Genomic DNA, 22,241 nt, shown 5'->3' on the forward strand with positions numbered 1-22,241 from the left:
TTGACAGTGGATGAATTAATTAGCCTACAACGCAACTGCTGACCTAACTGACACTAACCGTCAGTTTTGATTTGATTGTTGATTGTAATCAGCTGTGAGGCGGAGTGATACATACACAGTGAACTAACCGTGATGTTGTACTCCAATATCGTCACGGTTTTACTGTCTCTCGACCAATCAGATTGCAGGGCCAGAACTAACTGTTGTATAAATATATATAAAAGCATAACTATAAGGCTACGAAAACCAAACAAATTTTATTTTATAGCGATTATACACTTGTATAAACATATTAATGGGTAGAATATTCAGATTCAGATTCAGATTTGACAATAAACCATGCCAAATATTACACACTGGTCCTTTAACAACACACCAGAGTACCAGCTCGCTTTACTACACTGTTGTTTGGAAAATGCATTGACAGCACTTTAACAGAAATTAAACAGCAGCTGGATGGACAACAACACTACAGTCAAGACTTATAAAACCTTAGAGAGGAGTACAGACACATGCTGAGTGAACTCAACTCACCTCACACAGTTTTACTTACCTGAAATACAGTAAAATAAATGATATATGTCATTGGATTGTAGATAATGTAATAAAAGAAAAGAACACAAATATGTGTGTGTGTGTGTGTGTGTGTGTGTGTGTGTGTGTGTGTGTGTGTGTGTGTTTTAAATGTAATTACAGCTTCATTTGTTTATAGTAGCAGTTGTTTGCCTCACGTTCACCTCAGACACTTCCCGTCTATCACACCAGCAGGATAAACAGGGATGAGCCTGGCAAACACACAGCAGCTAATAAAAACCAACGGCATCTGTTTTACTGCAGAAGTGACATGTGTGTCAGCAGAGAAAAAAAAAATAAAGGGCCAGAGATTACAGGCTGATGCAGTTTCTCATCAAATAAAATCCTAGCTCTGTTTGATGTGTGCACAAGACTTTCTAAAAAAGGGAAAATATAAGGGCAGGCCACATGTCACATTTTTTCACTTCCCTATGTCCCTGTGATCAGCTGGACGTTTCAAGTGGTGTGTTTAGTGGAACTCTGCTGGTCTATGTCAGTTATTTAAAGTTTCACCCTGCTTCTTGTTTCTGCTGCGCTACATTTCCCCCTAAGTCATGGTTGTATTTTTCACTGCACTTACAAATAAGTATTTGCATGTTTTTATCCTTATGATTAATTCTTTACTCCTTAGCTTGGGTCCACACCCCAATCACTGCCCACTAGGACTGACACTAATGATTATTTTACTTATCAAAATCAATCACAAAATTCTGCAGGGTGATGTCTTCAAGTCTTCAGTTGTCCAAAAGCCCAAATGACTTAATTTATGATTGTATAGAGAGAAAAGCAGCAAATCCTTACATTTGAGAAGCTAAAACCAGCAGATATTTTACATTTTTTGCTTGACTAAAAATGAACAGATTATACAATTTGTGGCAGACTGACTAAATATTTTAGCTCGGCTGAATGCAGCAAGGATTGTGCCCCCAAAACTGGGTATTTCAAACCAAAGCATCATCTTTTCATTACCATAATAATAAAGTGTTTTTTGTGCCTTAAGCTAACCACATGTAACCACAACAATCTTGAAACATAAAGTTTCAATATATCCGCTATACAACATGCAAATGTTGCATTTCCGTAGTTTGCTGAAACATACAATGCCAATATTTTTCTGGCAAGTGGGTTGCCCAGGCAAAACAAATATGGCAAATTTTTATGGTTTACATGAAAGGTGCAACATCTTACAGAGGGTACAGGGTTCTAGTGGACAGGATGTGCATGTATACTGTATATCTGTTTGTGTATAGCCTGCTTCCAGACCATAGACCCCGCCCACTCAACTGAGTAGGCTTGCATCTCTAGTCTGGCATACTGCAATGAATTTGCGATTTATCTCCTCCAAAAGATGGAAGGACCAATGAACGCCGGGGGTGGGGGCGGGTCTTGCGATTAGCCAATCAGCGCCACGCTGATGTCAAGCTGTACGCCGGTGGGTAACTGGTGAGGATAGCAACAATGGCGACCGCGACAGATCCTACAGACCACATTAACAATGCTATCGAGGTATTTCGCCACTACTCGCATTCATGGAGGACCAAATTAAGGAAGCTGCTAAACTGGATTTAACGGTGATGCAGCTGGGCATGCACGATGACAGAGACAGTTTAAACGGGCTATGCTCGCTTGTTTTCGGCACCCCCGAGGCATGGATACTAATGACGTCAGATTCTGGGTGAGTCGTTGATCTCTACTGATTGGTTAGTGAAAAATCAAATTCCCTCCCCCTTGTAAATCGCCTTCAATGGAGGCAATGTCAGACTGAAGGTTCTGGGAGCTTCAGTCTCACACTCAGGCTAGTTTGTGTATGCATATGTGTGTGTGTAAATCTAACCGAGTTGTTTTATTTTTTCATTTTTTATCTGTTTATCTTCTAACTGACTGTGAATGCTTCAATATAACATCTATATCATGAATATTTTATATAAAGTCAATATTATAAAATGAATAAAACTTTAATGACCAAAAAGTACTAATGATGACAATGATGTGGAAATTAAATTAAATAATTATTATTATTAGTTCAGTCTGATTATCAGACATTTTTACTAAAAAAAAAAAAAAAAAAAAAAGCCACGTTCATATTAAAGATATTAAAAAGACACATCTTTTTAATTGACCTTTTACACATTAAAGGGAAGAAAGCCTCAAATTCATACACAAAGAACCAAACTGTTCAATCCAGTTCAAACCACAGCAAAGCACACTGGAAGGTGAGTGGCTACACAGCAACACTACCGCCACCACAGACTCACCAGCCTGACACTGGCCGATGAGAGCAGTCGTCCTCAGCTCTGCCAGCCTGCTGGGGATCAGACTGTGATGGCTGGTGATACTGTTGGACCAACCTGAACAGAGCCGCCACAAACACTGAGACAGCAACACTGATGGAGGCTGCTGGATGAGAAGCTTTAAACACCAACTAGTTGGGGCTCAAAAGCCAAAATCATCCTCAAGGTGTTGTTTTTGCAGTCTGAACACATACTTTAATACCCCAAATGGCTGGGACAGACGTTACTGTTGGACACTGTTGTCAGAATCCAAGTTCGCACAGTATTTTCCCCTGTCATGTAACAAATTGAATTAAATGGGGGTTTCAGTAATTGAATTCTTCTTCTTTTGATGCCAAAACTATTTCAGATATACACATTTAGTGTCTGAATTAAACAGTTTTTATAACCATTATTGAATGAAAGATGAAAAACATCAATATAACAGCTGATTCCAAACTTTTCAATATAAGTGTACCTGTGTGTACAAATATTAAAGTACTGGGGGAAAAAAAACTCTCCTATCTGTTCCAATTATCTTTGCTATCACTTTTCTAGCACTTAAGACCACTATACCATGAACTGAAATATATAATACAGTGTTTAAATAAATATATCCACTCACTCTCTTCGTTCTCCAGGTCACTGTCGCTGTCACTGTCAGCATGAGCCAGCCCGTGTTTCTGCAGGTGTCTCTTGATGCTGAACCTGTTCCTCCTTGTCCTCCTCTGACCCTTCAGCTTAGGCTGGTCCCCCGAGTCCATCACTGTAAAAATGCCTTTCCCATTGCTCTGGGAAACAGCACTGCTGCCGTTAGCTCGGGCAGCCATGCTGGAGGAGGCAGCTTCAGCCTGAAAAGAAGTTAAATGAGTAATTAAAAAAAAAAAAGTATTTTGAGCATTTCAAAAATACAAAATTACTTCACTCTAAAGTATTTTGTTCCAAAATACATTTACATTTTTTTTTAGCCCTGTCAAATATCAATTTGAAAATATTCAAAAAATATTAAAATACATATTTCTCGTTTTTTTTAAAATAATAATTTGTGGTTCATAAAACAACAGATACAAAAAATACAGAAAAATATATTTGCATTACTTACAATAATAACTGCTTGTGTATTGCAGGGTTAGCTCAGTTTACATTGTAGTATTATTTTTTTTCCCCCCTACTTTCATTTTTTTTGTTCAAAGAAAAAAAAACAATACACCCATATGCAGCTATGCTCACATACATCCATGTGTCCACATAAGCATTCATATCTGCCCATCCAAAACTCTGTAAGTAAAGTTAACTATATACACTGGGACCAAGGGAGTTTACATTTCTGCCGGCCTAACTGAGAAGAGGAGAGAAAGGTGACACAGTAGAGGATCATACAGACTCTGCTTGTAGTGGTTATAAATTTGATCCATTCATTCCAGATTCCATAGAATTTGCTCTTTTGCATCCTCAAGGAGAAGATCAGCTTGCCCATTAGGGCAGGGGCGAAAATCCCATTTCATAGTTGGGGGGGACAATAAACAGTAAAATTTTAGAGAATAATTCCAGGGGGGGACAAGGAAAAAAAGTTGTAGCCTGTCTTTTATACAACATCTTTTACTGCAATTTGACGCTTTAATCTTCTCTCTGTCTCTCCAACAGGCAGAGTGAATGTCTATACTAACTAAACTAAAACTAAAACTAAACATTTCCTGCAATTAAACTGGTAAACTGGTTTATAAACAGTGTGCTGTGAGATCTGCCGCTGCACACCTCACAACCATGCGTAATAGTCGCCCGTAATGACCGCTCCTCGTCTGCACGTCTTTCATGTTTGTCTCACTGACAGGTGGAGAGCCTACAGACAGGTACCCATTAGCTACGCACCGTCACAACCGTGCGTAATAGTCGCTCGTAATGGCTGCTCCTTGTCAGTTAGACTGCACGTCTTTCATGTTTGTCTCACTGACAGGTGGAGAGCCTACAGACAGGTACCCATTGCTCTGTCACTGACTGCTCTTGTCCTGTCCTCTCCCTCTTCTTTCTCTCCTGTCCTCTCTATCACTAAACTCTGAGCTTAATCATTAGCTTTTAGCTTAGCAGCACTCGTAATTGAGTAGGCTTTTGAACAATGCAGGAGAAATGTTGCAGACAGTTTATATTATCAGCCTGGGCCTGGGGCTTGTTGTAACAGTAAATGGGATGTGTTGTAACTTGTGTAAGTTAAACTGTGTCTGTGTGAGTGAACATCTTACCCTGCGATGTGCAATGTGGACAGCGGTTCCAGCCACACGCTGCTACTGCTGCCAAGCAGCCCCGCCCGTTGGAAAGAGTGTGGGATATACCACTACTAGGAATGGGAGGGGGGGGACTAAATCTTTTAAGATTTAAATAGCACATTATTGCGCGATTATAATGAGCACCGCTTACATTGTGCTTTTAATAAATACTACTGCACTGTTCAAAAATTATTAATTGTGTCTCAAATGATTCTAGGGGGGTACAGCTTTACTGAAGGGGGAGTCATGTCCCCCCTGTCCCCCCCGGGATTTCCGCCCCTGCATTAGGGTTAACTCCAAACCCCAAATTATTCCATACCAATCTTCCAAATTACATATTTGAAATACAAGTAACAGAAATATTCTCCATCTCCCGATTACTGTTTTGCAAGAAGGCTCCACACTCAAAGTTGAACTACTGTCATTGTGTACTTGAGAATTTCAGGTTGACTTTGAAGAAAATGTGTAGCTCAAAAAAATAAAAATCACCCCAACCTAGATTTTTTTTACGGTTAGTTTAATGTTCTGTTTCAGATTAATTTATTCATTACTTCAAGTTTGATGTTAAGTTCCAGATATATTTATTTATTTAGGTATTTATTACTTTGAGTTTGATACTCAGTGATCCAGATTTTGTTTTTATTTATCAGGTATGTATTACTTTGAGTTAGATGTTTAGTTCAACAGTGATCCAGTTGCAAATAAAGTCAAAGGTTGTTCATTTCCGACACTGTCAAATGTTTCCACAAGGGGTTGGGAATGGGGGATGGTATTGACCAATTAGTCAGTTATCATCTTTTTTCTGTTACAAACTATCGGTGTTATATCAACCTTTAAAACCCTCTATTCAATCTGTACTAATTGTTTTTCTATAACTCATGATTTACACAGTTGAATTTCTCTTAAAAAACTGTTTTATTCTTTCTTTTGTAAAATATTTTTGGTTTATTTTATTTTATACATTAGTATTTTTTTAATCCTAATCTATTTTTTCTTTTTTATTTGTCTTTGTAAATCTCAGATTAGATGATTTACGTAAAAGAAATAATAAAATAAAATAAAGTATATATATACACACACATCTATATATGATCAATAATCATAAATCTCCCAATTCTTTTTATTTAATCTTATTTGTCTGGGCAGCAATGTGATGTTTAATTAGACCTTTCTAACTGCTATATACTCAAAATGTAAGGAATTTGACTGATTTGATTCTTAAATATATATAATAATATTTAAACATAAAAATAGTCTTGATTGAAGTTGAATTAAACAGGGAAGTGTGTGTGTGTGTGTGTGTGTGTGTGTGTGTGTGTGTGTGTGTGTGTGTGGATAAGAGAGAGAGAGACAAAGAAGCAGAGGGCAGGTAGATGGTGCAGGTATCTTGTCCTCACTACATGTTGGACAATGATCAAGTGACACTAACAACGTCAGTCAGGTCAGCTGTTTGTGTGCGTGCGTGTGTGTGTGTGTGTGTGTGTGTGTGTGTCTGTGTCTTTGTAAGAGAGAGACCTGCTCCAAGTGTGAGCGTGTTACACTCCCAACATCCGTCAGCCGGTGTTCCCTGTCGTCCCAACGACCGTACGCCAGGTCAATCCCACCAACAAAGGCCACTGATTGGTCAATAACGATGATCTTCTCGTGATGTGCCCAAAGGTAGACAGATGAGGAGACGTGGTCTGGGTGGCGCATCACCTTTGTAGGAAAAAGTGCAGACATTATACACACATAAACATACATAGACAGTATAATAAACATGTTGTAATGCACACTCACCTTGATGTTGGGGTGGAGGTGCAGCAGCGTCCTCTTGCTGTATCCTGAGTTGATGCCCAGAGCTAACTCCACCTCCTTGTACAGCATCACAAAGATTTTTACTCCTTGTTGCTGTGGAAACAACAACACATACACAATGTTAAACATCAGTACAAATAGTTACAGCGTCAAAAAAATAATTGTATTTCAAAATATCAGTGTGTATAATGTTCACTTAGAAGCTTTGGGATCTCCAACACATTTTTTAATAAAGTTTTGTGGGTTTAAACAATATTAGGTTGAACTTTATGAGTTAGACTGCTGCACCTGCAGGCCGTTGTTTCTTAAAGTAACAACAGCTACTGTGGGTTGTATGTGTAAATTATAGGTGGTAAACTTCTCATCATCTGGAACACGCCAAGATACATTGACGTATCGCCCATCCCTAAAGCAGACCAACGAAGAAACAATTTCCTGCTCACCGCTTTGCGTTTCAGTATGCAGTCCAGGCGCCAGCGGTTGCCCTCGACAACTGGCCTCTTCAGGAAGATCTCAGGACTCAACCTGTGGAGCAACACACACCGTAAAACATCACATAGAGATACTGTATTCATATTTTTCTCCTCATTTCCTCTCAATCTCTGACCGTACTTCTCTACATTTTTTTCCCTTAAACAGTAAATTTAGTAAGGTCATTCCTGCTTCTCTTTTTTCTTCTTTCCTTCCTCTACAAATCTGAAAGCTTGAAAATCCCCCAAACTGGAGAGCAAATGTCCTTCCAACACCAAAACTTCACTCTGCTTTTCTGTTTTGGATACTTGAGCACAGATTAATACCACTACTCATTCACTTACTTACATTTTTATTTCTCCACAGTACTTCCCTTTGACAAGTACTTTTTCCAATACTGCAGATACAGTAATTCACTTGCAAACACACACACTATGAAACGTGTGTGTGTGTGTGTGTGTGTGTGTGTGTGTACGTACTAGTTTAACAGTAGTCTGAGCCTCAGACTGTAACTGATCTCTTTGACCAGAGTACCTCCCCGAGAGGTGACCGCCAAGTGCACTCACTGCACTCTGAAACACACACACACACACACACATACACACACACACACACTTACCACCAGTCTGTGATGAATATTTCCTCTTTGGCTTCTTCAAGAGCATCGGCCACGTCCTCCATATATGTTTTTCCATTCACATACCTGCAGAAGACACACACACACACACACACAAATGTATACCTGCACACATACCCAAATACGTGCACACACACACACCTTTATACAGCAAGAACAACCCAAACAAACACTTTGCATTCTCACTTTTCAATCTGTCAAGTCTTCTTTTCTTTCATTATGCTTTTTTATGGCAGATTGCTCAGCTGCGCGCGCGCGTGCACACACACACACACACACACACACACACACACATAGCCTGTCTCACAGACAGTATAGTGTTGCCCAGCAGGGAGACAGGTGATGAGCAGGTGAGGCTCACTTTCCCTCTCTTTGTGTCGGGTTACTCCAGCGAGACACACACATGCACGCGCGCGCGCACACACACACACACACACACACACACACACACACACAAAAACCCGCAAATACATTCTCTGCCAACTGGACTGGGCCTCGTCTAGACTTTTTTACCGGCATCTGGCCCAGGTGCCTGGCACTAATTTGTGTCAATTTAAAGATCAAGTTGTTTTCCTCACAAAAAAGACCTGAAAACAGTGATATCAGCTAAAATGTCAAATACAGCCCAAGTGGACAGTGTTGCTGTGGTTACCATTTGGCGAGGATGTTTACTTCTTCTCTAGCAAAGGATCCAAAGCGGTGGTCCTTGAGGAAGGCCGAGCCATGCTTCTGGGCAAGGCCCTCAATGGCCTGACCCCACCAGCGGGCGTGTCTGTAGCTGCTGCATTTTAGCACCAGTGATCTGCACACACACACAGACACACAGACACACACACACACACACACACACAAACACACAAGTAGAGACAACAGAGCTGTATCAATATGTGTGCAAAAGGATGTACATGAGTTGTTGGTCAATACTGAGACCAACAGATTCTGTTTTCAGATTCTGTTATTATCAACTATAAATAATGGCTTTCAGCTGTGTGCCTGCAAATCAGTTAAGTTTCTCTTACAGTTTACATCCACATCTGTGAAAACACGAATGCTTTACACACATCTCCCCCCTGGCAGCACAGAAGATCTATACAGTCAGCTCAGTTTCTAGTTGGACGCCAAAGATACTGTGTCACCATTTCAGTATCTGACCAAATGTCTCCCCTTCTGTTCCTGAGATTTGATACTGGGTAATGGCCAGAAAACTGTTTTTGCAGAACATTATGATGTCATAGTGAAGCTGACCTTTGACCTTTTGGATATAAAGTTATGAGTTATGGCCAAAAAACATATTTGGCGAGGTCACAGTGACCTTGACCTTTGGCCACCAAATTCTAATCAGATCATCAGAGATACTATGTAGACATCTGTGCCAAACTTGAAGAAATTCTCTAAAGGGGTCCTTGAGTTATTGCATTAACAAGAATAAGACAAATGAGGCCACAGTGACCTTGACTTTTGATCTATGACCACCAAAATCTAATCAGTTAATTGTTTTGTCCAAATGGATGTTTGTGCCAAATTTGAAATAAAAAAGTCCTTCAAGCATTCCTGAGACATCATGTTCACTGGAATGGGACGGACTTGCGGACGGACTTCATATTTCTTTACTGTGTACAAGGAAATGATCTGGTTAAGATCAAGCATGTTTAAATGTTATTTTGTCTCTAAAATGTCCTAAAATACTACAGTATGGCTTTGGGTTAGTTCATTGGGTTTGTGGGGGACTTCTTCAGTAGCTGATTAACAGAAACTAGGAAATAAATAGAATTCCTTTATGGGGTTTTTCAATGGTGTAGTAATGTGATAACACATGCTACAATTAGCCAAAGTAGATGACTCTAGCCCTGACTAAGTAACCTCTAACTGTACTTATTATGACAGTTAAAGACGCTTGTTAAATTTATTTTACTTTACAAAAATTAAGTTATCAAATAACCTTCTTTTCTTTCAAGGCACAGCCCAGGAGCGACACAATAAATGCTTAAACTGAGAAATTCTTTGTTTTGAGGTAGTGGTTGTCCGTAATGTTATATAATAATTTTAATTTTTTTTCAATGCAACTTAATTATAATGTGGCCAAATCTCTGTATTCTCCTCCATTAACAACTTTTAACATAAAAGTAACAGCTTCAATAAACAGATTTATTTGACAGTCATCACGTATATCTACAACTTTCGAGTACACAGGTATATTATAATATATTCATTCATTCATCTTCTAACCGCTTCATCCTCTTGAGGGTCGCGGGGGGGCTGGAGCCTATCCCAGCTGACATCGGGCGAGAGGCAGGGTACACCCTGGACAGGTCGCCAGACTATCGCAGGGCTGACACATAGAGACAGACAACCATTCACGCTCACATTCACACCTACGGACAATTTAGAGTTACTAATTAACCTAGTCCCCAATCTGCATGTCTTTGGACTGTGGGAGGAAGCCGGAGTGCCCGGAGAGAACCCACGCTGACACGGGGAGAACATGCAAACTCCGCACAGAAGGGCTCCCACGCCCGGGATCGAACCGGCAACCCTCTTGCTGTGAGGCGAGAGTGCTAACCACCACACCACCGTGCTGCCCATTATAATATATATATATAATAATATATTATATTGAATACAATAAAGTACAAATGTGTCACAAACCTGGACAGACTGTCGATGCGAACACCGTGTTTGGTCTCTGTGTCTCTGGAGTCCATCTTGATGCTGAACTCTTTGTCGAACAACATCACAAAAGAAATGGCGCCTGAATCTGGCTTCATGTACAGCAAGAATGAGTCCTTCACCACCAGCCAGCTTCAAACAAACACACCAGTTTAATACGTTAACCCAGAGAGCACAGTAGCAGAAGCTGGCCTGTTTATGTGATTCAGAGTGGAGTCACCAAAAAATCAGCACATGAAAAACTATCCTGAATTCACAAACACAAATGTAGCTAAATGTGAGCATAGACAAAACTTTCTGGTTATAATATTAAAATCATACTTGAACTTGGAAGTTTCTCTGCAACATCAACCATAAAGATTTCAGCACAAAATGTGACATTTGCCTTAATTTTTCTTTCTCAAACTGAGTTAAAAACCTGTTAGATCAGCTGCTTTGTTTCTGCCCTGCTCTTCTATAATGTTGATTTGTCTCTATATCTTAGTAGTTACATAAGATAAATGTTATTAATAACATGAGAAAAGATGGCCAGAATTCAGTCTCATGTCAGACTGTGTGACTGCGGGTGTTCACTGACCGTTTGGACCAGCGGTAGCACATTTTGCTGCGACCACAGCAGTTCATCCCAGGGATTCGATGGCCGCCAGATCGCTTCAGCACCATTCCTTCCCTGAAAGACAAAGATATTGTTCCTACCAAAACAATACTGTCAATCTGCGTCTACAAAACTCTGATGAAGTCTTGAATGGGATAATATGCTGCTGAACATAGTTGGCTGGTGCATTCTTTACACATTAATTCATCAAGCATTGGTTGATTTTCTCAGTACAAGGCTGAAAGAGGACCTACTAGGCTCATTTTAGAGTGATCTTTGTATTTTGGGTTTCTAATAGAACATGTTTACATGCTTTAATGTTCAAACAAAACTTCTCTTTTCTCATACTGTCTGTGCTAGAATGCCTGTATTAACTCTCTGTCTGAAACACTCAGTTCAAGCGCCTGTCTGTTTAAGAACTCCTCCAGAAAAGGCCCAGTCTGCTCTGACTGGTCAGCGTTTACGGGTCCTCAACATCTGCATCCTTGCCCATTGACTTTGCATCACTGCATTGTCAATGCAGCCTGGTAATGACTGTAACGGAGTATATCAGCACTTTCTACTGTGAAAAATCACAAATAAAAGTGGACATGTTCCAGCAGGAGTATGATCCGAAATAAGGGAGAAATTAACAACATCAGCAACCAAGGTTCCATGCTTCCCTGATGTTAGCATGTAGCTACATGTAGCAGTGTACTTGCAGCTGAGGAATGACTGTGTACAGTGGCACTTTCTCTCTTAAGAAGATGACCAATAAAAGCTTCTAAACACAAGTGGACATGTTCCAGCAGGAACATAATCTGAAATTGGTCAGAAATTATCAACACTGACAACCAAGTTTACATATTTTCCTGAGATTAGCATGTAGCTACATGTAACAGTGTACTTGCAGATGGAGAATGACTATAACAGAGAATAGCGGCACATTCTCTCATTAAAAATCACCAATAGAAGTTTCTAAACAAAACCAGACATGTTTCATTAGCAATATAATCCAAAATTGGTGAGACATTAACAACATCGGCAACTAAGATGACATGTTTCCCTGACATTAGCATGTAGCTACATGTAGCAGTGTATGTAATGTTAACACTTGCAGTAGCGTGCCTGGGGCACAAGAAATCCGTCATGAGCTAACTTCTGCTTATCTCCAAAGTAAAAACAAAAAACAAACAAAAAAACTGTTGAAACAGAGTATTCAGAACGATCTGCAGCCTGAGGTTTTTGCCCTCAGGGATTACTTTTACAAACATTTACCTCATTATTTGAATCTTTGGCCACGATTAATATATACATCTGACACTGCAACACAATATGTATGACAGAAAATAAGAAAAAGCTTGATAGGTCTCTTACTGTATAATAATAACAGCTTTGCTAGAATTCCACATTTTTGGATATTGGTTAGTTAAAGAAAGTTGCTTCTCTTCATATAAATGTTTTAGTAGGAGAATCTGCATATTAAAATATGAGAGATCAATTCAATGTTCAACAAAATGTCAGTTTTCTGGAAACCATTTAAATTAAACTGGAATTAAAAGGCATTTTCTCACAAAAACTGTAAACTTGCATTGTTTTTTAGGCCTAAATGTAAGATTTAAATACCAAAAGTTAGTCAGTGATATGTTTGAGGTAGAGTTGTTCTTACAGGCCTTTTGGTCCCAGGTCATGGATAAATGACAGCTGGCTAACATCAATAAACTCCATCTGAAAGAGACAAATAAGTGTTTCAAAGCCTGCTGTCACACATTAAAATATTTTCCAGGACATTATGGTCCATTTTGTCACTTTACAGGCATGTTTTCAAGATATTCCACGATGGAGAGCTCTTCTGAAGTCTTACCGTTGCATGGAAGTTCCTGTATGTTGGCATCTTTAGTAGCTTGTTCAAGTAATCCTCCAGTTGTTTCTGGAACAAACACACATTAGATAAATATCAGTCAGCTGCTACAATAAAATTAAATATCATTACATATAAAATCAGGAGTGACTCGTGCTCTGGAGAATGTCGTACCCTGCGACTAGAAACTTGCTCCTCTCTGCCCAACTCATCCCCTCCTCCTCTCGGGAGATTCGGCATCTGCCTTGCCTCATTCCTCGTCACCCCCTGCCTCTTTATTGTGTGACTGAAGAAACAACAAGAGAGAGGTTGTCGGTTCAAATCCCAAGATGGTAGCAAAACTGTGAAAATAGTGTAGTTTTCTTAAGTAGCTTTAGTGACTTTGTGAAGGGTTTATATCATGGAGACAACAAGAAAGAGCTGTATGCTGAAGACAAAATGTGAACTGCAGGTCTGAGGTGTAAGGGTATATTTCAGTAACAAATTGGTTTTAAATTGGTCATATATATTTATTAATACATTAATTTATATTTTGCACTTAATTTCTTAAACCGTTACAGTGATCAAGTGGATAAAGTAGACATAAGGCTACCTAATATGTCTTTCAGTTCAATAATGAAAATAGAATTACCGCCTTGCGGTTGTATGCCTCAAAAAAAAAAAAAAAACAGGTCAAGTTGCACTTAAAGTTTACATTTAGGTCTGTGAAAACATGGCTGCTTCACACACATCTTCCCCTCGGCAGCACAGAAGATCTATATAATCAGCACAGTTACAATATGGACACCCAAGATGAGTGTCACCAATTCAGTATCTGACCAAATGTCTTACCTCCTGTTCTTGAGATATGACACTCAGTAATGGCCAGAAAAGTGTTTTTGTAAAAAAAAAAAAAAAAATGATGTTGCAGTGAAGTTGACCTTTGACCTTTTCAATATAAATGTCATCACTTCATCATGATCTAATCTTAAAAACTTTGAATCTGGACAAGAGTGCTCCAATCCAATGTTGCTTCAAATAGTAAGATGGATGAGCTGATCCTGGAGAACAAAACATAGGATTTCCAAATCTGGATCATTCTGACCCAGATTACATTTTTAAACCACTGGGCCCTGAGGCTTTATCTAAACCCAAACCTGAGATAATCCAGAACAAGAGAAGACCTTGCAGTGTTTACCTGCGTGTCGGCAGTGGCAGCCTCAGGAGGGCCTTGTATGTCCTCAGCTCTTTGTGGAGATCCATGAAGTGTTTCTCTTTCCTCTTCACCAGCCATGTAAACTCCCCATGTTTCAGCTCGATCTTAAACACCGCCGGCATTGACTGAGAAGCACACAGCACAGATACACACAGTTAGATACTGCCCTTTAATGCTTTACATTAAAAAAATCTCATCTGGCATTTCTTTGTTAAATTACTTGCAAAGATCATCATTTGTAGCGTCAGTAAAACAGATTGTTTTAAGATTTGTGATGATGCATTTTCCGTCTGATACAAGAGGGTTTTTAAAGACTTTATATAGCTTAAGAAGGAGGAGAATTTTCTCAACACATAAAGAAACACTTCATCCTTCAGTTTAACACAAGTATTTAATATCAACATATCTGGAAATACATGGTTTTCACTGGACAGGAGGGAGACAAAAAAATGTCTGAAAAGTGACTAAAGCTGGCAGACAAATGTAGTGCTAAAAAAACCACAATAATAACCTCTGAGATGTAGAGGAGTGGAAGTATAAAGCTGCATAAAATGGAAATACTTAGGTAAAGTACAAGTACCCTGAATTTGTTCTCAAATACAATACTTGAGAAAATGTACTGACTTACATTCAACCACTGCCTGCTTGTGTCCACTATATCTTGTCTTAAAGGGATAGTTTGGGTTTCTTGAAGTAGGGTTGTATAAGGTAATTGTCCTTAGTCAGTGTATTACATACAGTCGATGTCAGTAAGTACACCCCCAGTTAGGAGAAGCAGGCTGCAGTCTGCAGTGGAAGTTAGGCAACGTACTGTTGTGGAGGGGGCAGAAGCAAAATGTACTTTAGCCACCTAAAAATATATATATGCAGTATGTTTGTTTTTTAAATCAATATCAGTTTAAGTGTTTGCTATCTTTAGAATGCACTGCTTGACCTTGCTGTCTGACAGCAATTTCCGACAGGAAACTACAGCTGATATATTGCTCTGATCATAGTGGAAAAACTGCCATATTAGCTCGCTGAACACAGGAGCTGCTGGTCTACTGCTTCTTCAATCAGTTAGTTGGTTTGTGTAGATATGTGACTTTGGTGAATCCAAAGTAACCCTTTTAAACACCAAAGTCACACAATAACACAACAAAAATAACTGATAATGGCAGCCATAGAACAGCAGCTCCTGTGTTCAATCACAGTTTTCCTCAGTGGAGTCTGGCTTTGAGGAGAGTCATGTAAAAGCTTCCTTTTCCCGTTAGAAATCACTGTCTGACATTAAGGTAAAGCAGTGAAAATATTCTAAATACAGCATACTCTTAAACTGCCGATGATTTTTTTAGGTGGGATTTATTTTAGGTGGTTAAAATATGTTTTGTTGCTGACCCCTCCACAGCAGTACATTGCGTAGCTTACATGTCACTCCAGTCTGCTTCTCTAAACTGGGGGTGGGCTGACTGACATCTACTATTTGTAATACACTGTCTACGGATAAGTACCCCGTACAACCCCACTTCAAAAAATCTCTGAACTAACCCTTTAATGTCTCTTTATGTCTTATGTACAGCACTTTTAACACTTTTCACCATTCTGTTGTGAGGTGATATATAAATACATTTGCCTTGTCTATTTTCAACATGTCAGTGCTGTCATCATGAGCTTGTTAGCATGCTGGCTTTAGACTTAAGAGAGCCTAACAAAGCTGCAAGCATGTCAATTCTTTCTTGTTTATATTTAGTTGTTAAAATGTGCAAATAAATCAAGTTTGGACTACATGAACCCCCTCCAAAAAACGGAAGGAGAAATCTGGTTACAGTTCCCATTATTCAGCATAGCCTCTTGCAGATTAAATATGACCTGAGCAACAAAACGTCTGACAGTCTTAATGGCAGCCAGAACAGTAATTTAACACCTGTGAGAATTAATTTCATTTCATTTGATTCCAGAGCACACCTACAAGAAGCTGAGATGTTATCTGAGACAAATAATGACTGTACAGAGTGAAATGTTTTGGAAACATGTCTGTCCTTGTGTACCTTGTTGACGCTCCTCTGTGTGGTTTGGTTAAAGCGGTCCTGAGCCGAGGTGAAACGCTCTACCTCCAGGATCTTGGCGGTGATCGGAGAGGTCAGGAAGACTTTGGCCTCGGACTCCTTGAAACCAACCGTGTGGTAGATCGCAGTGAAGGGCAAACGCTCGCCTACAAAAAAAACCACAACACCAACAGATAAACAAATCAGATGTCAGACACAGATATATGCCATGTAAGCAGATGAATACCACAATGACAGAATGCACACCTGAGTCATGGGCGTCGGTTGTGTCATACTCTCCATCTTCCAGGTCAAGCTCGCGGGTGTCCAGCTTCTCCATGATGCCACTCATATCATTGGCAACCAGCTGCAGGGTGCTGGAAGTCGGCTCGGATGACTGCAACATGGCTAGCACTCAGTCTGGAGCCCGGGGCTCACCTGGAGAGAAAGGTAAGGAGTTAAACCAAAATGTAAGGGTCAAATCACAACTTTCCATTTTTACTCTACTTATTGGCACAGGACAACCAAAGTAACCCAGACAAAGGCTTTACCAGCCAAGATGGGATATTAAGTCCCTACTAATCAGGCACATAACCCATTTGACTATGAAAGAGCAGCAGTTTTCCAGTTTTAATAACCGTAACTGATGTTTGGAGATAAGGTAAGACCATGAGAATAGTGTCCAGTAGAGCTGCAACATAAGTGACCAGAGAAATTCCAGTTAAACAATTACAAATTATGAGACCACCAACAACCACCAACAAAAGTTCAATTACATTTTAACAAATCCCTGGTTTGAAAACCAATAAGAAAACAATGTAAGAAAGAGAAGAATCAGGCCCAGAGGTTCAACCAGGAGCAGCATTTCACCACAGAGTGAATGTGCAACTGTTAACTGCTTTTGCACTGGGAAGCAGGTTTCATTTATTCATTAACTACGAGATGACCAACAAATCAAAGACCCTGGAAACTTGTTTTGGGGTGTAACATGAAAACACAATTGTGTCTTTCACGTGAGACATATTTGTATTTTTGAACGTGCAGGCTTCTACTGTCACACAGAATTTGGTGGGAATTTTCTGAACTTCAACTTTGATTGGAATTTTGCTTTAATTAATATTTAGCATTGTATGAGAACAGATTTGACACTTTATTTTCAGGTACTTTAAAGGGATAATTCAGATTTTTGGAAGTGGGGTTGTATGAGGTACTTATCCATATTCTGTGTACTTCATACAGTGGTTGTCAATCAGTACTCCCTGTGTGGAGAGGCAGGCTGTAGTACTGATATGGAAGCTAAGCGATGTACTGCTGTAGAGGGGGCAGCAGCAAAAGGTATTTTAGCTAGTGATGATCCGAATATCTCATGTCCCTGATGTTAAAACTTAGATGAGTTGACTTGTCTAAAAGCAAGAACACAGAAAACATTCAATATTGAGCACAATTGAATCTATAAAACAGAAACCTATTTAGAATAGAAGTTCATTGCTCTTTTGTCATAGTATACTTAGACAAAACCCAGTGTCATGACCCCGGACAAATCCCTTTACCAAGCAGTTTTGCTTGCGAGCAAAAGAGCCATCACCCTGAATGGCTGCAGGCAAGCCTCCCCTCAAAGAAAAACTGGATTGCAATTACTGACAAAATTCACTATACGGAGAAAATCACTGTTTCTTTAAGACTATGTGTTGATCAGTGTATAAAACACTGGGAAAAAAATTACTACATACAATAACCTGTAACCTACTGTCTGTATAATTTAAAAACCCTGCTTTGTACTGTCTGCGGCTCTTACCAACCCCCGCCCTCCTACCACCACCTTTTCACTTTTTACTTTACCCTGAAAACACCAATAAAAACAAATTTCTTAAAAAAAAAAAAAAAAAAGTTATCTATAGAGTTAAAGGTTGTCCCCCAAACATTGCACATATTGCATGAGCCATTTAAAATCATTTATCACATTTTTCAGTGACCAGATCCGTGGCACTTTGAACCATGTGTTATGACAATTGCACATTATCCTACATAACATGGCTACTAAAACAGTTAACTAAAACATTTTTTGGGGAAGTTATTAGGGAAAAGAAATCTTTAGTAGCCATGCCTGAGTATTGAGTTTGAATGGCATTTTCATTGGGTGAATGCAATTGCACAAAACAGTAATAATTTTATTAATTACTTTAACCAACTGGTATTTCTGGTGCCAACTGGCAAAAGTTGCAATATTTAATCAACTAATTGTGCACATCCTTAATTGTAGCCACCTAAAAGAAATCAATATCGGATCAGATTTACTCTGCAGGATTTTCCTAAAACTAATGCATAGACTCATACAGAAATAATTTCTCTCAATCATCATTTATGACCCAGTAAAAATGTGTATTTATCTCCAGAGATTCTGCCCTCTGCCTGCATATTCTTATTTTCTGTGTCCAGGATGTCTATGGGCATGTACTCCCAGAGGCTAGGTGACATTGGGGCTTTATATAAAGGTAGTGAACAGGTGCCAGACTGTGAGCAGCAGGCATCCAGGAGACAGTGCTGAAAAATATGAAAATACAGCAGGGAGAAATGCCAAATGAGAGTAATTCTGGAGTTGGTTTGCACCAAGTGTACACTATATTGATCTTATTTCCGTCACTCAAATTTTCCATCAGACAGCTCACTTTGATGGGGAAGCCGTTAACAGCCTTTAGTTCCCCATATATGCTCTTGTCAAAGCCACCAGACTCCATTGACAAAAACACAAATTTTAGCTTGCTGAACACAGGAGTTGCTGGTCTATCACTGCCTCAATCAGTTAATTTTGTGTGACTTTGGTGAATCTCAGCTAACCAATTTAAACTGCCAAAGTCACAAAATAGCACAAACAAACTAACTGAACGAGGCAGTGGTAGAGCAGAAAAGAAGTTCTGTATTATTGTACTATCACTTATTCTCTACTGGAAGGTTCCCACTACTGCTGTTGTCTCTGCAGTAACAGAATAACCTAAAGCACTACCTCTGCACTGGAACCGTCACGACTGCAAAACCAAGTGTCTCATCCATCATCAAATACTCTCTTTATGCCTCTCTGATGGATTCCTTCCCTCATTTTAACGTCTTTTTATGTCCTTTGGCTCTCCATCTTTCTTTCCTCGCTCTCTACATCAAGCTGTCTCTTCACCGGTTTTACCTTCACACCTGCAGCTACTTCCATCCATCTCTTCCTCTCTTTCCCCGAGCACTGACATCAGACGAGACTCCGATCCAAACAAAAGGATTAGCAGAGCAGCACAGGAAGCAGAGGACCTCTTTAGCCACATTCCTCAATGTAAGTCAGTGTGTGTGTGTGTGTGTGTGTGTGTGTGTGTGTAAAAGCAGGTTGAACGGTGTTTGGGTGTGCACTCATGAATGAGGAGGATTAACTGGAGGGATTTTCACATAAACTGACACAGAAACATGAATGTGAGTGACGACGCATGCTGTGTGTGGGTAAAACAGGGAGAGATAATGGTGACAACTGGATGTTTGCATCCAAACTAACAAGTTAAAAATCCATCTGTCATTAATGATGGGGTAACATCTGTGTGCCAATCAGAAACAAGCAGGTAAAGGCAGTTGCAGAATGTATAAAAAAAAAAAAAAGCAGCTAAGTACAGGTACCTAAAATATGCATTTGAGTATTTTTTTTCTCATGCCATTTTTTACTTCTACTCCACTACATTTAAGAGATAAACATTGTAATTTTACTTCATGACATTTATCTGCTATGTGCTCACCTTATTTCTAATCCAGACATTCAGGAGGTTTTTACTAGGAGCTGAATAATCCGCAGAGGTCTCTTCCTCTCCAAAACAAACTGACCCACTGATTTCAGCCAGTAAAAACACTGAATAAAGCAGTTTCACATTACAAATCAGTTTCTCCAATGCTGTTTGTCATGTCGTGTTGTTAGCCCAGCACCTGCTAATGTGTGGTCATCCATTTTCCTTTTCTTTCTTTCTTTCTTTCTTTCTTTCTTTCTTTCTTTCTTTCAGAGGTGTCTATCGCTTCAAAACAAACAAACAAATGGACCCGGTGTTTAAAAGCAGTAATAACACTGAATAAAGCAGTTTCACACTGAAAAATCTGGGTTTTCAATGCTGTTAGCCACAGAGGAGCTGCTAACTACAGTGGCCGATGTGGTGGAAATTTCTGTAATAAGGAGCTACAGTAGAAACACGGTGGTGCAACATGGCAATCTCCAAAGACAAAGACCGGCTCCCTATATAGATATAAACTGCTCATTCTAAGGTAACGAGAACACAATTCTTATTTTCAGGTGATTATACACTAAAGAAAACTTTATTTTATATTCTGTTTCTACCAATATATCTCCCTAAATCCTACACACTGGACCTTTAAGATTTTTGCAATATATTAGTAATGATGTTGAGGTCTGGACTGTTGGTTGGACAAAACTAACATTGTGAAAGTGTCCCTTTGGGCTCTGGGTCATTGTGACGAATATTTCTCACTATTTTCACTATTCATACAAACCAAACAACCTATTAATGGAGAAAATAACCACAATTGGCCCTCACTGTTGAATAAAAGCAGAAACAAGCTGTTAGATAAGCAGCACTTTGCGTAAATCTCTCCTGTATGAGGTATTTCCTGCCTCACAACCTCTTACAAAGTTTCTAAAGTGTTCCTCTAAAAACCAACTATTTATGTTTAGGTTCTGCAGAGAGTCACACTGTGGTTTGACTGTGGTCTGTCTGCTCTCACTTCCTCCTCCAGGCAACACCACCACCAACCACAGTGGGCAGAGATATTGTCCAATATCTAGGAAATAAATAAAAAAAATTTTTTGTTTTTCCTGAAGGGATAGTCAAAAGTACATATTTTTCATCTTACCTGTAGTGCTGTTTATCAGTCTAGATTGTTTTGGTGTGAGTTGCTGTTGGAGATAACCTAGCACCTAGGAGCTAGCTAATGTTTCAGTTCCACTGTATTGGAGAGAAGGCAAACATTTCCACGGCCGATATCTCCAACACTTGGCAACGCACACCAAATTTACTGTGTGTATATATACATACATATATATACGTTTATATATACACACACAGTAAATTATATTGGCCTCACCCTTCAGTGCACTGTTACCTCACATTCAGGCATCTTTCCCAGTGTAAACTCAAATTAGATGCAAATGCAGCAGCCTTTACTGTTCTACCATGATGCTGTCCACATATTTGGTTGCACAGTCCAAACACACACAGATTGTACAGTACACTGTCTGTAGTATGCAAAGCATCCAAAGCATTACGATCCTATGTGTCACAGTTGTGTTGAAACTGTGTGAAAGAATTATGTGTGAAAGTGCAGCCGAGGTGTGTCTGCTGACATTTAACAATAGCTCCTGGTGGAACCAGTGATGCAGGGAATTAAGAAATAACAGAAATCCAGCAGAGATGAAAGGACAGGAGGCACAGGAATACAGCCAAAGCAGAAAACTGAGATTATAAAGATTCCAATAAAGCAGCAGGAGGTGGGACAATGTGAAAGACAGCAGGTTAGCTGCTCGCTGCTCATATTCTTGGCTTATGTGTCTCTGCAGAAAGTTAAGTGGCTTCAGTTTCACTCACTGCAACATGCTCATACACTCTTGTCTGTGCCTACAAGGGAATAATGTTATCAGCAAAAATAAATCACATAAAAATATAAATTTGACCCTTTTCTCCACATTCCAACTAGATCCCAAAACAAAAAGAGCTACAGAACTGAAACTTGTAAGCTGTTTCACCACTGTTCAAGCTGTTCAAGTGCTTTTTAATGACTTTCAAGATAGAATTAAAAGCCTCAACACTGCCATGTTTTGGGCCAGTAGGATCCCATATAGGCCCCACTGCTGACTTGGTCTCTGCATGAGCATCTGTATTAGGGA

General features: G+C 39.5%; 1 protein-coding gene across 2 annotated transcripts in view; it reads right to left on the minus strand.

Annotated features, from left to right (window-relative positions):
- The window catches only part of pld1b (phospholipase D1b), a 74,870-nt gene that overhangs the window by 23,562 nt on the left and 29,067 nt on the right, over nucleotides 1-22,241 (minus strand). For both annotated transcript variants that reach the window (XM_049565979.1, XM_049565978.1), the window contains exons 2-15: nucleotides 16,598-16,768; nucleotides 16,334-16,497; nucleotides 14,289-14,431; nucleotides 13,286-13,397; nucleotides 13,115-13,180; nucleotides 12,920-12,978; nucleotides 11,254-11,346; nucleotides 10,656-10,808; nucleotides 8,662-8,811; nucleotides 7,992-8,075; nucleotides 7,345-7,426; nucleotides 6,884-6,994; nucleotides 6,620-6,802; nucleotides 3,469-3,694 (exon numbers count right to left, since the gene is read on the minus strand). In XM_049565979.1, coding sequence (XP_049421936.1) covers nucleotides 3,469-3,694; nucleotides 6,620-6,802; nucleotides 6,884-6,994; nucleotides 7,345-7,426; nucleotides 7,992-8,075; nucleotides 8,662-8,811; nucleotides 10,656-10,808; nucleotides 11,254-11,346; nucleotides 12,920-12,978; nucleotides 13,115-13,180; nucleotides 13,286-13,397; nucleotides 14,289-14,431; nucleotides 16,334-16,497; nucleotides 16,598-16,736 — 1,765 coding nt within the window. In that variant the 5' untranslated portion in view covers nucleotides 16,737-16,768. The remainder of the gene's footprint in view (nucleotides 1-3,468; nucleotides 3,695-6,619; nucleotides 6,803-6,883; nucleotides 6,995-7,344; nucleotides 7,427-7,991; nucleotides 8,076-8,661; nucleotides 8,812-10,655; nucleotides 10,809-11,253; nucleotides 11,347-12,919; nucleotides 12,979-13,114; nucleotides 13,181-13,285; nucleotides 13,398-14,288; nucleotides 14,432-16,333; nucleotides 16,498-16,597; nucleotides 16,769-22,241) is intronic.

This window comes from Epinephelus fuscoguttatus, linkage group LG21 (genome assembly GCF_011397635.1).
Source record: "Epinephelus fuscoguttatus linkage group LG21, E.fuscoguttatus.final_Chr_v1".
Lineage (NCBI taxonomy): Eukaryota > Metazoa > Chordata > Actinopteri > Perciformes > Serranidae > Epinephelus > Epinephelus fuscoguttatus.